Source organism: Triturus cristatus, chromosome 7 (assembly GCF_964204655.1).
Source record: "Triturus cristatus chromosome 7, aTriCri1.1, whole genome shotgun sequence".
Classification (NCBI taxonomy): Eukaryota; Metazoa; Chordata; class Amphibia; order Caudata; family Salamandridae; genus Triturus; species Triturus cristatus.
Genome location: NC_140590.1, coordinates 29,079,715 through 29,095,232, shown reverse-complemented (window position 1 = coordinate 29,095,232; position 15,518 = coordinate 29,079,715). Strand labels below are relative to the sequence as shown.

The following is a 15,518-nucleotide window of genomic DNA, read 5'->3' as shown; positions in this document are numbered from 1 at the left end:
AGGCCACTTTTTGGTTGAAAATTCTTTAAGTCACAACTTTTAGGGTTGGTTGGAGTAGCAACTTCAGCATAACCACTAAGTGTCCAGGACTGGAGGGGCACGACTTAAGGGGTCAGGACTCCATCAGCGGCCAGCTGCAGGGCCCAAGGTCTCTGGAGCTTGTAATGTCGCTGTAGCTGACATAGGAGGTCAGCCAACCATCACGTGGAGTCACTCTGGTAGTCCTTTGTTAAAGTAGCTATACAGGACTCAAGCACCATGGTAGTTCTCTGGGGAGAAAGGCAGGCTTCAAATAGCACGGCAGTCCTCTGGTAGCAGCAAGGCAGACACTTTGGGGATGAAAGCAGCCCTCAAGCAGCAGTGCAGTCTTCTGGGTCTCAAGTTAGTCCTTTCTAGTGACCTCTGCTGGTCCAGTACTGAACTGAAGAGTTGCACTGAGGGCTCAATATTTATACCTGGTGTCAGCCTTTGAAGTGGGGGTATCTTCGAGGCTACCCCTACAGTTGGTTCTGGTAAGTTCCTTTCTTCCCATGCCAAGGTTCCAAGAAATCGAGGTTCACAAAAAACTAGTATTAAGTTTCTTTGTACGTGCTTAAGGCATACCCTATTGAAGTGCAAGTGGGTCACAGAACAGCTCTGCCCCCTACAGTCCTGTCATGATGGCCCATCCTGCCCACACCTAAGCACTATTGTCTCACTGTCTGGTAGGAATACACACAGTTATGTGACACAGGACACTAGCAGCACACACCAAAAGGGTAGGACAAGAAAATGCCAACTTTATAAAAGTGGCGTTTTCAGATTTGTTACTAAATTCCAACTTTAGCATTAAAGAGGATTTTAATTTGCAATTCAGTTGAGTCCAAACTCTATTTTTTCCCAATCTAAAGTTTGCACATATCAAAGTTTAAATGTTAACCCAATGTTAAACAATGAGAGAGATAATCCTTCCAGTTGAGAAAAATGAATTTAGGAGATTTTCAGCATCAGAACATGTAAAACAAAACGCATGTCAAACTTTTTAAATACAAAGCACCCTACCTTATGGACCTTTTAGAGCCTACTTTAGGGGTGATGTATATGTATTAAATAGCACGGTTTAGGCTTGGCAAAAGGTTTATTTTGCCATATCAATTTGGCAGTTTAAAACTCCACTACAGACTGCAATAACAGGTCTGTGACATGTTTTACAGGCTACTTTAGTGGGTTACACAATGAATGCTGCAGGCCCAATATTAGCATTTAATTTACAGGCCCTAGGTACAAGTAGTACTACTTTATGAGGGACGTATAAGTAAATTAAATATACTAATCAGGTGTTGGACAATTCTACCATGTTTTAGTGAGTGAGCACCAGCACTTTAGAGCTGGTTAGCAGTGGTAAAGGTCATAGAGTCCTAAAAGCCAACAACAACAGATTCACAAAAAAGAGGGGTGAAGGCAAAAGGTTTGGGGGTGACCCTGCAGAGAGTGCCAAGTTCTACAGTGGGCATGAGGGACCCGAGTAGTCAGGTCTTGAAACATGGAAACACTCTGTAATATGAAGGGAACACTCAATTATCCTGACACTGTTGTGTATCACCAAAAAAGTCTGGAAGCGACATTGATCGTGCTAAATATCATCATACCAGATACAGCAGGCAGGTGTTGTAGTGACACCTTTTGTGAATTCAAACTTTTCCTCTAACACTCTTATCTCACTGTCCAGCTTAGCCTTTAGTTTGCAGATTGATTCTGTTTTGATGATATGTACCACCAGATCTGGTGACACTCTAACTAACCCTTTTATTAATCATTTTGAAATGCTGACCGTTCCTATGTACCATCTGCTTGTCTTGGGGAACAGTACAGAACATCTTGTCGGCTTCTAAGGATGGTTGATGTAATACCTTGAGAATGGCAATGGGCAGAAGGGGTCTGCCAGTATTTCTGCAGCAAAGTGACATAATTCCATCCTCACCAGCATTACCCATGTGTGCATCCGGAGGTTGGAAGTTCAGGTGGCACTCTTGCTGAGGTGTACCTCCCCAATGCTGAGCATGTAGTGGGCAGATGTACATGGGAGACAGGAGTGTCCTTCTACTGAATAACGTACCTACATCACCGGATCTCAGAGTTGAGATTTCTCTTTAGTGCTCATCATTTAAAGTCTACTTGGGACATCCTTTGCTGATAAGCAATGCAAAAGGTTCTCTTTCAATATGTTCCAACAGCTTTTGTGATTACTCATCATTAATAGCTGTCCTTATGAACTTTCAGTTCACATTAGCCATAGTAAAAAAACTGTATGAGCTCAGAAATCTGCTATTACACAGTCAACAACCCTTAGTTTGAATCTGACTGAAAGAAGACCATGTCTGGACCTGGAGAGGAGGGGGTGGACTGTGGAAAATGGGTGTCATGCGGACAGAGTGGTGCTGTGGACAAAATCCAGGACATCTGACTACCACCGTTCTTTGAAGGTGCTCATCACAAAGGAATGAATCATATCTCTACCTATATGTGAGCACAAGACTTCCCGGGAGCTCTGACAGGATTAACTGGACCCTAAAAGAAGCCCATCCTGGTCTGTAAGCAGTCCTTGAGCCTACAGGCTACTAGGGAGATACTGGAATGAAAGAATGACCCATCCGGAACCGAGCTCCAGGGTTAATTTAGGGAATATCATCCAGAATTTGAGGACTGAGCATCACTGGCACAACCCTCAGAACTTCTTCCCTGTTTGCAAACAGTTCTTGTCCCCTTGCTGTATGGAAGAGACAAAATGTCTCCAGGTTCTTGTCTCCCTAACTCCCTGCCACTACCTCCGTGAAAACCAATTTAAACTGACTTCTCATTAATGCCAGAGTCAGCTTCAGGACCCTCTTCTTATCCCATAAGCATGTCACAAGGAGGGCCCAAAGCTTCTCAGAATCAAACAGCACAGCCTCCTTGGACACTGTCTGCGCTCACACAACCCTGGAATGTAGCAGACCTCCCTAGACACTGTCTGCACACACACAACCCTGGCATGCAGCAGACCTCCCTAGACACTGTCTGCACTCACACAACCCTGGCATGCAGCAGATCTCCAGAGACACTGCCTGCACTCACACAACCCTGGCATGTAGCAGACCACCCTAGACACTGTCTGCACTCACACAACCCTGGCATGCCGCAGATCTCCCTAGACACTTTCTGCACTCTCTCAACCCTGGCATGCAGCAGATCTCCCTAGACACTGTCTGCACTCACACAACCCTGGCATGCAGCAGATCTCCCTAGGCACTGCCTGCACTCACACAACCCTGGCATGTAGCAGACCACCCTAGACACTGTCTGCACTCACACAACCCTGGCATGCCGCAGATCTCCCTAGACACTTTCTGCACTCTCTCAACCCTGGCATGCAGCAGATCTCCCTAGACACTGTCTGCACTCACACAACCCTGGCATGCCGCAGATCTCCCTAGACACTTTCTGCACTCTCTCAACCCTGGCATGCAGCAGATCTCCCTAGACACTGTCTGCACTCACACAACCCTGGCATGCAGCAGATCTCCCTAGGCACTGTCTGCACTCACACAACCCTGACATGCAGCAGATCTCCCTAGGCGCTGTCTGCACTCACAAAACCCTGGCATGCAGCAGATCTCCCTAGGCACTGTCTGCACTCACACAACCCTGACATGCAGCAGATCTCCCTAGGCACTGTCTGTACTCACACAACCCTGGCATGCAGCAGACCACCCTAGACACTGTCTGCACTCACACATAACCTGGCATGCAGCAGATCTCCCCAGTCACTGCAGCAGGGAAGGAGTGAAGCATCTCTCAGTTTATGGGTACTGGCTTTTCAGTACAATCTCTGGGAGCTTCTACCCTAGACCCCGCAAACTCTTCTTCAGAATAACATTGAATACTCCTCTGAGCTCTACATGCACGCTTTCACATCAGAATCGGACCAGAAGTCAAGTAATTCATTGTCAATCCTCAAATGTGCCTGACTAAAACCGCACACTCTTGTAAGGTAGTGTCATTAACTCTCATACTGGCTCTCCAAATACCATGGAGCTTCTAAAACATTGAACAAAGTTCCTAAAATTCCACGAAAAATTGCATTGTATATAGATCATGCCCTGATTCTGTATGCAGCTTATGCTGCACTGAGGTGGGCAGCAGGCAATCACAGCACAGAACTGTCACCACCTTCATCCCCAGAAAACATGACGGAAGGAGTAGCAAAACCATGGATTTTACATCACCCATTTCCTTAAAAAACTGGTTAACATAACACCCCATCATTTTCCAGGATGCGCATGGTACATATACATAGATATATACATAGGGGGCAACATCTGAAGATGCAAAAACGGTCAATCTCATTTTTAAAACTTTTCCCATCCTGTAACCTGCCAGCAAAGTCCCAGTGAAATGTCCTCTAGACAAGAGCCCACATCTGAGGGGACTGTAATTTTGTTACTTCCAGACCGCCCAATGACAGAGAAGACCATCTCGTATGGATCTTTCATCATTCAAGAGAGGGTATTCTTTGATTAACGTGTATTTTTAGGATTTACTACCCTCTGTTTAGTCCTTCTTCTTGCCCTGTCTAGTCACATGAGAGTGGGGGGAATTCCTGGTAGAGAGTTGACTTTACCTTTAGCATTTCTTTCCATGATTTATCCTTAGAGAGATACATAGCACACTGCTCACAATATAATAATTTCTCTTTATTCTTATTGCAGACCCGGTGACTAAGCCCACGGTGACTTGTGTGCCCTCGCAGCTGGTGGAGAACCGGGGTCCGGCGAAGATAGCCTGTGTCACCTCGAGCGCCGCCACCACAATCCTCTGGTCCTTTAATAGGAGCCCGGATCTACCTGACAACATCCTTCCGTCTCCGGATAACAGAACCCTGACCATCACCAACGTGTCCCGGAGAGACTCAGGGATCTACCAGTGCGTGGTCATGAACCCCGCCAGCAGCAGTACGAGTGACCCCCAGGTCCTGACTGTCGCCTGTAAGTAATGGCGGTACTCCAGGCTTTCCGTCTGTTATTCCTTCCTCTGCTAACGATAGTAGCTCATACACTCTTTCTCTCTTACCATACAGATGGACCAGAAGCTGTGTTGATCAATGCTCATGGGTCTCGGCTATTACAGGAGGGGACAACACTCTCTTTATCCAGCACCGCGGGGTCTGTCCCGGCACCCCAGTACCAGGGGCTTTTCAATGGTACTGATCTAAACCGACCTGATAACACATACACTGTTGAGAAGATGTCTCCACGAGACACTGGCACCTACACATTTGTGACTCCCAACATGGACACTGGCCTGACTGAAAACTCCACTGTCCCTATAATTGTAAATGGTGAGTACTCAAGGAAGGAACAGTTACACTGCAGTCCTGAATCTTCTAAGTCAAAGGGTTGCATCATATGCCTGAGTAGACACCCTCCTCTCTTCCTAGGACATGGTCTTCTGCCCCTTCTTCTCTTTCTGCTTTGTTGACAATTGTTGAACCCACACTCTCTCTCCTCTGCCTCCCTTTATTCATTCAGATCCCTCCTTCCTCTCCTCCACACTTGTCTCATAGAAGCTGGGTTCCATAAATGGAATATCTCGCCATCAGGAGTTCAGTGTATTTGTTATTCATCATTTTCTGGATTTGGCCAGTTTTAGGGCAGTGTGACTGGTGGCACTGCATCGGGAGCTGAGCCCCCGGTGCAGTGTCTGATGGAGTTAAAAGCATCTGTTGAACAGTTCCTTGTGCCCCAGTAATTTTCAGGAAATAATAAAAAATATCATATAACTGAGTAATGTACCTGCTGGAGAGAAAACAGAGTTTTGTCTAATCCACAAATTTGACCCACCATAAATGAGCACAGTGGGTTAATACGCCTGCTGCAAAACATGTGTTCCATGAAAATCACATAATTGTATTTTATGTAGATAACTCAGTGGGTTATTGCTTTTGTCACAGAGAGCCTTTTGTTACTTGCAGCTTATAAATCACAATCCTAATATCACACAGTGAGTTATGAACTCCCATCACAGATGTGCGTGAAAACTGCAAGGCATCGGTTAGAAACATACAATTTTTCTATAGACTTCCATTAAATTAAGGTTGCTAAAGAAGGTTCACTTAGGTAGAAATACATTCTTATTATTAAAGCAAATACCGACAACTTGCTACGATTTAAATGGTTAGTCTATGCTTCTCCAGACCAAGTGCTCCTAAAATATAATGCTTGGCTGCAAGGATAGCAAGTCCCCGCTCATCCAAGAGACAGGAAGTAAAACAGTGGCCAGGTAACAGCACAATATTGTGTAGATATAGTGACTCTGACATGCTGATTGTCTGATGGAATACAAACAGGCTACATGTTTCAGCTTGGATTTACATTCGTGGAGACGGTGAATTGAGAGAGCAGACACAACAGTGGTAACTCAAAGAAGTAAAAGGGTTCTATCGCTGCTGTGAGTGATTTGTTACATGGAAATCTAATATGTGGAGGTCTGACTGGCTTTTTTCACATCCTGAAATACTGAGGGCCATATTTATCAAGGGGTTGCACCACTTTTGCACCACTTTTGCACCATGTAGCCCCTAGGATGCGATTTATCAAGCCTGAATCCAAAGTAAAGCAATGCTGCCTAAATCACTACGTTGCGTTTCTCTGTCCCACAGAGGCATTCCATGGATGGTGCATCGGTGCACCACCCATGGATTATGACGCATTCCCAGATTTACCGTTACAGTAGACCTGGAAATGCACCAAAATCTATGCCTTCCAAGGGGAGGCGTAGCAGGGAAAATTATCTTTAGTTCTCCTCGTTTTCTTTCTCTTTCTGTGTGTTGCATTCTGCAGCGCGCATAGAAAGAGGAAAATGCCTCAGTGGATTGTATTTGTGAAGGTGTCCCTTCCTGCTTAAATGCACCATGGTGCAAGGGTGCCTGCGTTGGTGCTAGGCAGCACATTGTGCACCAGCATAGGAAAGAGGCCTACCTTAGGGGTGACTGACATCTATTAAAAATAGTGTTTTGACCTTGCCACTCCTGGTGAGGGAAAAGTCGGGTTAGAGCAGTTTGCACTGCCCATGCAGCCTGCTATGGCTGGACTGCTGCCATCTGTTTACTTGGGTCGCTCAGGGTGCACAATCAGTGCTTCAGGCCCTGGTGACCCCTTTAACACCAATGTCCTGGGTACCACTGGCACCACTTAACAGGGACTTGTAAGGGGGTTAGTCCTTGCCAATTAGAGTTACTAATTCAGATGTATCATATTTAGGGAGAGAATACTGGCACTGGGGCTTGGGCAGCAGGCCCCAGTGCCCTTTCAGAGACATACGCATTGGGGAAAAAAGTCTGGGGGCGACCATACAAAATGACACTTTCCTATATTACACATCCCAGACAAAAAGTGAATAGCACCTAACCTATACTCTAGTTGTTGTCATCATCTAAGTGGAACAACCTGGAAAGGTATTCTGCATTGGCATGGTAAGTCCTACGTTGGTGCTCTACTGAAAAGTCCATACTCTGTAGGAAACTGGACCACCTCAACAACATGGGGTTCTCTCCTCTCATCTGCATCAGTCATCTGAGAGGCTTGTGGTCAGTTTGAATCTTGAAGTGAGTCCCAAACAAGCATGGTCTCAGCTTCTACAGGGACCAAACCAGAACAAAGCTTTCCCTCTCAATGGTACTCAACACTGCTCTCTAGGGAGGAGTCGCCTGCTGATATAGGGAACTGGTTGATTCTGGCCCTCATCATTTTCAATCCCATGTTCAGAAGCATTTGTTTGAACAATGACTTCATTCCCATACACTGGTGCTTTTTAGACGGGTGCTAAGCATCCTGTGGTCCAGATGACCTTCTTAGGTTACTTCTTGGAGGTGAGCTCAGTGAAAGAGGCCACAATAGTATCACACCCCTTCATAAACCTCAGATAATATCCAGTCAAGCCTAGGAAAGCCCTTACTTGGGTCTCGGTATTTGGAGCGACCCAATCCGTGATGGTCGAGATGAAGAGGTTGTACTTGGCTTCCACCAACAAGATGGCCTAAGTAGACAACTGAACTCTGCCCGATCTAACACTTACTGACCTTGCTAGTTGGGCCTGCCTGCTGCACAACCTGTAGTACTTACCTCAGGTGGACCAGGTGATCCTCCCATGTTGAATATAGCAATATCTTCCAGATACGCTGCACTAAAGTTGTCCAGACCGGAGAGAGCTCTATTCAGCAACCTTTGGGAAGTGGTAGGTGTATTGTCAGTTCAAAAAGCATCACTTCAAATTACAATTGTCCTTCATAGGTAGAATAAGCTGGTCTCTTCTTTGCTTCCTGGGTGAGCCCAATTTGCCAATACCCTGATGTTAAAGCAAAGGTACTCAATAATTTGGCAGCACCCAACTCTTATCAATGAGCTCATCTGCGCTTGGTATGGGGTGTGTATTAGTTTTAGTGACTGCATTTAAACTCCTGTAATCCACACAAAATATCATCTCTGGTTTGTCACCCTTTGAGTGAGGTTCGTGTTTCAGTACCACTGGGCTTGCCCAGGCACTGTCAGAGGGTTCTATCCCCCCTAGCTCTAGCATCTTGTTGACCTCAGCGTTGATGCAGACTGTGACTTGGTCAGACAGTCTATAAATATTGTATTTGTGAGGTAGGCTGTCACCAGTGTCACCAGTGTCATGGACACAACATAATGTCTGGCCAGGGGTCAAAGAAAAGAGCTCAGCAAACTGGTTTAGGACTTGCCTGCAATCTGTCCGCTGTTGGGCAGTGAGAGAATCTGAGAAGACAACTCCCTTTACTGTACCATTTTTTGGGTTATGTGACAGCCGGTCAGGGAGGGGTTCACTTTCCTCCTTGATCAGTGACCATAAGCATTGTCATGTCAGCCCTGTCTTGGTATGGTATTAGGCATTTAAACGGATAACTCTGTGAGGACTACCGGTAATGCCTAAGTCCACAAAGTACATGGCATCCCTCTTCTTCTCCAAAATGAGATAGTTCTCTAGCAACATGTCTTGGAGGACTCTAGGAGCCACAGGCTCTAACACCCACACCAATAGACCTGGTTAATACTCAACCAGTACTAAGTTTTAGTCATACCAAAGCTTGACAAGCTCCTGGCTGGCCTCCAGATTTTTGTTTGCTTTTTTCATGTACACAGACATGCAGCACAGTACATTGTTCACTATGTCAAGTTTGTGCTCTTTGAGATTGCTTCTCCAAGCCTTCCCTCACCAAACTTAGCTGACCCCTTAAAGGATGGCCAAAAGAAGTTCAAAGGGGCTAAAGCTAACCCCCACCTGCACCACCTCTCTATATGCAAACAAAAGGCAAGGTAATAAGACATCCCATCTCCCTCTGGGTTTTTCAGGTAGGCCCATTATCATGCTACAAAGTGACCCTACACCCGAGAAATATAATTCCGTTTATGTGACTGGCATAATACAGCTTGTTAAAATAGAAACAGAACAACGTAACACAACCATCAGGCTTCCCACAGCAAATATATCTAACAAAATGTAAGTCTTGATTGTAGTTTTTAGTTCATCCTTTATTATAAATCAATTGTCCTCTTTTTACTAAAATCACCATAAAATTGCTTTGCCAATGCGTTTCATTCCTCTTGGGACTTCTTCAGGGCTAGAAAGCAATTTACAAAACACTATTTACAATATATACATATTACAAGCATACAATGAGTTACAAAACAACACTTAAGTATCATTTTCTGTAAAACAATATTATATGGCCAACAATTAGCCATTATACATGATTGTACATGATGATATTCTTAATACAAGATTAACATGCTGGGAAGCCATTTAGTACAGTACCTAATATTTCACAGGCTCTCCAAGGGGTTCCTCTTTTCTTTGGAACTGATCTCTGGTCTGGGACGAGTCGCAGTCATTCAGTTGCAGGGTGGTTGCCACAAGTGCAGGTTATGACTTCTTTGCTCTGAGTAGGTCCTGAAGTCACATACTCAGTTCTCTTCTTAGTCGTTAGTTGCAAGTTGATTCATAACTGTGGTTCTGGTGCTAGGTGTCAGTTAAATCCTAAATATACGGGTGTTAGGGGTGTGGGTATAAGTAGCCAATGTGCCATTAGCCCCAGTGGATAATCCGCCCCTGAGGTGACCACTTCCAGGAGAGTGTGAAAACTTTCCTACCCAGGTCAGGACCTCCCTCTAATCTGCCACTTTTTAAAATGGCAGAAACCTTTCTTGACTGTACAGAGCAATTATTCCACCCTAGGGGTATGGCTATCATTTTGGGGGTTTACACCTCCTGACTATCTTATTGTACCTCCTGCCCAGGAGCAAATGTGCCTGGGGCACAGGGGTAGCTGTTTCCTCCTTTGAGAGGCTTCATGATTGCATACCAGAGGTGGTGGAAGCTTCCAAGATCACAGCCTTGATGTGCCAGTTCACTACCCGTTCTGCCAGGGAGGGGAATGACACCTCCTTCACAGGCAGGCCTTTGTTTATGACTCCTGGGAGTGTTCACACCTTCTGGCAGGTGGTAAGATTCTGTCTTGGTGGCAGTAGCTGCAGGCTGTGAGAAAAGGCAGATGAAAGGCTGAGGCAGTCAGGTGGGCAGCCTCTAAGGTAGCCACCTGGGTTCTTGCAACATTAAATCTGACTTTGGGAAAACGTTGGATTTGATGAGACAAGTTGTATGATATCAAACATAACATTTTTCAGTGGGACCAAAATGGAGCTCGCAACCTCGGGGGGCCACGCCGTTAACACTTACAGTAGCACTTAAGGGGAAGAGGCTACTATAGAGACCTATAATCTTTCACATATATGTCCACACCTTTAATATAAAACATCCTGACTCCTGGTCTCAGAAGGCCTACCTTAGGGGTGACTGATATATATTGAAAATAGTGCTATGACCATGCCACTCATGGGAGGGCAAAGTTGAATTTGAGCAGTTTGTATTGCTCATGTGGTTTGGCATGGCAGGACCGCTGTCATCTGTTCACTTGGGTCACTCAGGGTGGCAGAATGAGTGCTTCAGGCCCAAGTCACAACCTTTAACTCCAATGCCCTGGGTGCCACTTTTACCACTTACTAGGGACTTATAAGGGGGGTAAAGTCCTTGAAAATTGGGGTTATCAATTCACATACATCATATTAAGGGAGAGAACACTGGCTATCTCCCTTTCTCCTTTCCTACACTTGGACTGCTCTGCTGGACTGACCTGAACATCAGTGTGACTGTTTCTGTATTTCTTTATGTCCTTTTTAGGTCTGTGTAGGGAAGTGCCATTTTTGTATGGTCACCCCCATGTTTTTCCCCAATGCTGATGGACATGTAATGTTAATAGTGCTGCTACTTCCTCTGTATATTTTCTTCAAAATATAGACCAACTTTCCATATCCAGAAAAACATTGATGTTCCCTTGCTTCTTCGTTCCTGCAACTATTGCGCATGTTTTTCATAACTGTCTATGAATATTACCTGTTGAGACATTGCTGTATGTTACCAGGTCTCAACTGGGTTTATGGGTAATCTCAGGTGCTGTTTTACCGCATATCAGATTTACCGGACATGATAAGGTTTTTTTTGTCATCAGTTTTTCTGGATAAGGATTTTAGCTCCCCAAGTTTATTTATGTACCTTTAAAGCATACATCTAACTGTGTTCCATATTCTATTTGTTAATGATGGGACTCAGACTTGTTTGTGACTCATAAGAACAGCACATTTGATTTTGTTAACCTCAATTTTCCATTTATTAGTATTTTTAATGAAGAGCATCCTACCTTAAACCGAATAAAACATTTCCTTACTTCATCCAAATATGCGTCATCCAGCCTACAGCGTCTCTTGGTTGTGATTAAGGCACTATGGGCCCGATTCACAGAACTAACTTAAGACAAAATCCTAAACTTACTACCATTTTGGTATTCACAGAAGGCACTTACTCATTTCGGTATTCACAGAAGTTAGGAGTCCTAACTTTAGGACTCCTAAATGCCTTCTGTGAATACCGAAAGTCTTAAAATTAGGATTTTTCTCCGTTTAGTAGTAGTATAGTTAGGACTCCTAACTTTAGGACTCCTAAATGCCTTCTGTGAATAACGAAAGCCTTTAAAATTAGGATTTTTCTCAATTTAGTAGTATTAAAGTTAGGACTCCTAACTTTAGGACTCCTAAATGCCTTCTGTGAATGCCGAAAGCCTTTAAAATTAGGATTTTTCCCAGTTTAGTAGTAGTAAAGTTAGGACTCCTAAACTGAGAAAAATCCTGATTTTAAGACTTTCGATATTCACAGAAGGCATTTAGGAGTCCTAAAGTTAGGACTCCTAACTTCTGTGAATACCGAAGTAAGTGTCTTCTGTGAATACCAAAATGAGTAAGTGCCTTCTGTGAATACGAAAATGGCAGTAAGTTTAAGATTTTGTCTTAAGTTCATTCTGTGAATCGGGCCCTATATGAGTTATTTATAATGTGGTGAGTTGGGTGGCCAGATTTGTATCGTATACTGTTAGTAGCAGTACATTTTCTGTGCATTTTACTCCTCAACCCATCATTGAGAACGTATAGCTCTGTATGTAATTACAAATTTTGCATTTGTAAAATATTAGACAGAGGTTCTCGTTGTAGACATTGCCATCGAAGAACGCATGGTAATGTATCTGTACTTCTGCTGGAAGGCGGAAGCAAGAACAAGGAACAGACTTAACCCCATCTCTCACCTTCCTTCTGGCATTTGACACATTTTGAATGTCTTTACAGGGTTCTCTTTCCATCCTGAACATGACGCTAGAATACTGTTCATAACCAGAAGTTGAGGAAAGTTAGTTGATCTTTCTAGACATTGCAGACAATGGGGCATATTAACAAGGGCTTTATCGCCGCTTTTTTGGCTTTAAAACCAAAGAAGCGGAGATAAAAATATCGCCCTATCAACAACAGGGTGCTAACATGCAAAATCGCATGTTAGCACCCTTTTTCACTACGCTTCCCTTTGCATCTCTAATGAGATGCAAAGTGGGCGTTCCAGAGCAAAATAATAGGAGAAATGTCGCTAAGCGACATTTCTCCTATTATCAAGCTTCACGGTAACCCTGTTAGAGACAAAAAAAACAGCGCTAACCACGATTAACGCTGCTTTTTTACGTCTGCTAATTTTCAGACTTAGCCATGTAATCCAATGGGAGGTGGATTACATGGCTAAGTCCACCATGGGCTATCAACAAGGATATCCCTATCCTTGTAGTTTTATCGCTGCATTACCAGCGATAACCTCCCAAAATGCCGCTATCGCTGGATTTTTTATCGCCTAGGCGGTTAGCGTTGTTAATGACGCGATAACCAGGAGATATTATCCAGCGATAGCGGACGATAAAAAAATTAACGCTAAGCGCTTTTAGCGTTAATTTTCCCTGTTCCTTGTTAATATGCCCCAATGTTCTCTAAATGTGGCGAACCCTCAGACACGTGCTCTCGGCTGGGGATCCGCACACTCATCGCTTCTTTCATCTGCAGGAATGGACTTCCCTCCTGCAGCCAGCCCTTCCCCCTGCCAGTGCTCCTGCGCCTGCTCCTGCCCCAGCTGGCTGACGTACGTGGGCGTGGCCTGTGGAGCTGTCCTCGGTGCCGCAGGGCTTCTTGTGCTTGTGGTTCTACATTACGAGAGGCGTCTGTCCCAGAATCGGTCAGACAAAGGTACAAGATCTGTGGGAGTAATGTCATATGTTTGAAGGTGGTATGGACTACTAATATGTTTCACACACTGCTGTTCCAGGTGAACCTACATATCAGAATTCACACAACGTCCTGAACCCTGAAACCCACTGCGAGAACACGAGGAGAGGACCCTCGGAGCAGACTGTGGTGAGTAGCACAATTCTTAGAAGAATGGAAACACTGTATTCGGAGTGCATCCGTTTCATTGCTTGTTTTTTACGCCATGACTGGGACAAGCACTGATAACTGAAGGCAAGTAAATGTTCAAGTTCCTTGGTGTTCCTCAAATATTCTAGGCACTATCGGTGGTGCCAATATCGCACCTCAATTTTACTAATACGTCTATCTAACATTATGCAATGACCTTGTATGATATAGTAAGGACATGTTTGTAGCACTTGATACCTCTGAGTGGACATTGAAGCGCTTTACAGCAATCTGCTCTGGAACCCAAGGCTATTGTTGTTCATTGGGACCGGCCTTTGCTCTCTAGGAACCCATCCCATGCTCTACTCCAGTTTGAAATGTGTTCTCTATGGCCATTAGTGTGGGCTGTGAGTTCACGCAAATGGCTGGTGAGGGGAATTTATAGGGTAGAGGAGATCAGATATTGGTAGTTTGCATGGATATGGTTTCCAATAAAGAGAGGATGTCATCTATGAAATGGGGTGTGGGCAATTTGTAAAAATATAATAATAGAGGTAGAGTCGAACAGGAATGCAGCTTAGAGTAGACTCTACTCGGGGAGAAGAGGCAGTCAGAGGATGAAAGGTAAGCAGAGGGTCGATCGAAAGAAAAAGGAGATGACCATTTAAAGCTTTCGGTCAAAGTCTGTAGTCATGCAGGGTTTGAAGAAAACAAAGGAAGGAGGCTTTTTGAGATAGTATGCAAACCGAGGCTGTATCACGGTCCACTTGTAGTCCTACTAGACTGTCCATGACCTGCCTTATCTTTGTTCTTGAAACTCTAGTCTAATGGATTTGTTCTGTATTGTGTTGTAATTGCAAGTACGTAGGGGCATATCTACAACACGGTGATAGAAAATTATCGCCGCTTTTGTGGCCGTTTTTGGCCGAAAGGCGGCGATAATTGTATCGCCTAATTAGCAAGGTCACGCTAACGCGTGAAACCTTGCATTAGCGCACAAATTCCTAACGCCCAGCTTTGCATCTCCAATAAGATGCAAAGTGGGCGTTCCTGACCTGACATGACAGGAGAAATGTCGCTAAGCGACATTTCTCCTATCATCAAGCCCCACGCTATGCAGCATAGCGGCAAGAAAATTATCGCCGGTTGTTGCTGATATGCCCCGTAGTATGCCTGGGAGAAATGTTATTTTCGCCAGAGAATTGGAGTAATTCTGCTAATTCTGTATCACTCTTTTTCCCTCTTTTTTTCCCTCATTTTGATGTGAAATTACTGAAATGATGAGATTACACCTGCTGGAATAAAGATTGGAAGGGAGTGGCAGATAAAATAGCTGGGGCTCTGGGGACGCGGATACCAATCAGGACACAGTGTCCAATACTGGTTCAAGGTGAGGAAGAATGGCCACGACACCCTAGGATATGATATGATTGGCACTGGCATCAGTGGTGGCAAAGAGAAATAGAGCAAGGAAATGAGTGGCTCCTCACACTCCGACAGTGGCGCAAAGGGAGGCAGATATGGATTGGTGCCAAAGGGCAGAGGAGCTGACTTATAAGGCCAGAGGATGTCCCAAAAAATGGAAAAAATATGCTCCCCATGGAAGAATTACAGAGGAACACTCCTGGGGCCATGAAGGACCAGATTCAACTCACA

At 44.6% G+C, this 15,518-nt stretch overlaps 1 protein-coding gene across 5 annotated transcripts in view; it reads left to right on the top strand.

Annotated features, from left to right (window-relative positions):
• The window catches only part of LOC146808731 (cell adhesion molecule CEACAM6-like), a 457,492-nt gene that overhangs the window by 348,094 nt on the left and 93,880 nt on the right, over window positions 1-15,518 (top strand). For all 5 annotated transcript variants that reach the window (XM_085615540.1, XM_085615542.1, XM_085615544.1 and 2 more), the window contains 4 exons: window positions 4,728-5,003; window positions 5,096-5,356; window positions 13,515-13,694; window positions 13,774-13,862. In XM_085615540.1, the coding sequence (XP_085471666.1) occupies window positions 4,728-5,003; window positions 5,096-5,356; window positions 13,515-13,694; window positions 13,774-13,862 (806 nt within the window). The remainder of the gene's footprint in view (window positions 1-4,727; window positions 5,004-5,095; window positions 5,357-13,514; window positions 13,695-13,773; window positions 13,863-15,518) is intronic.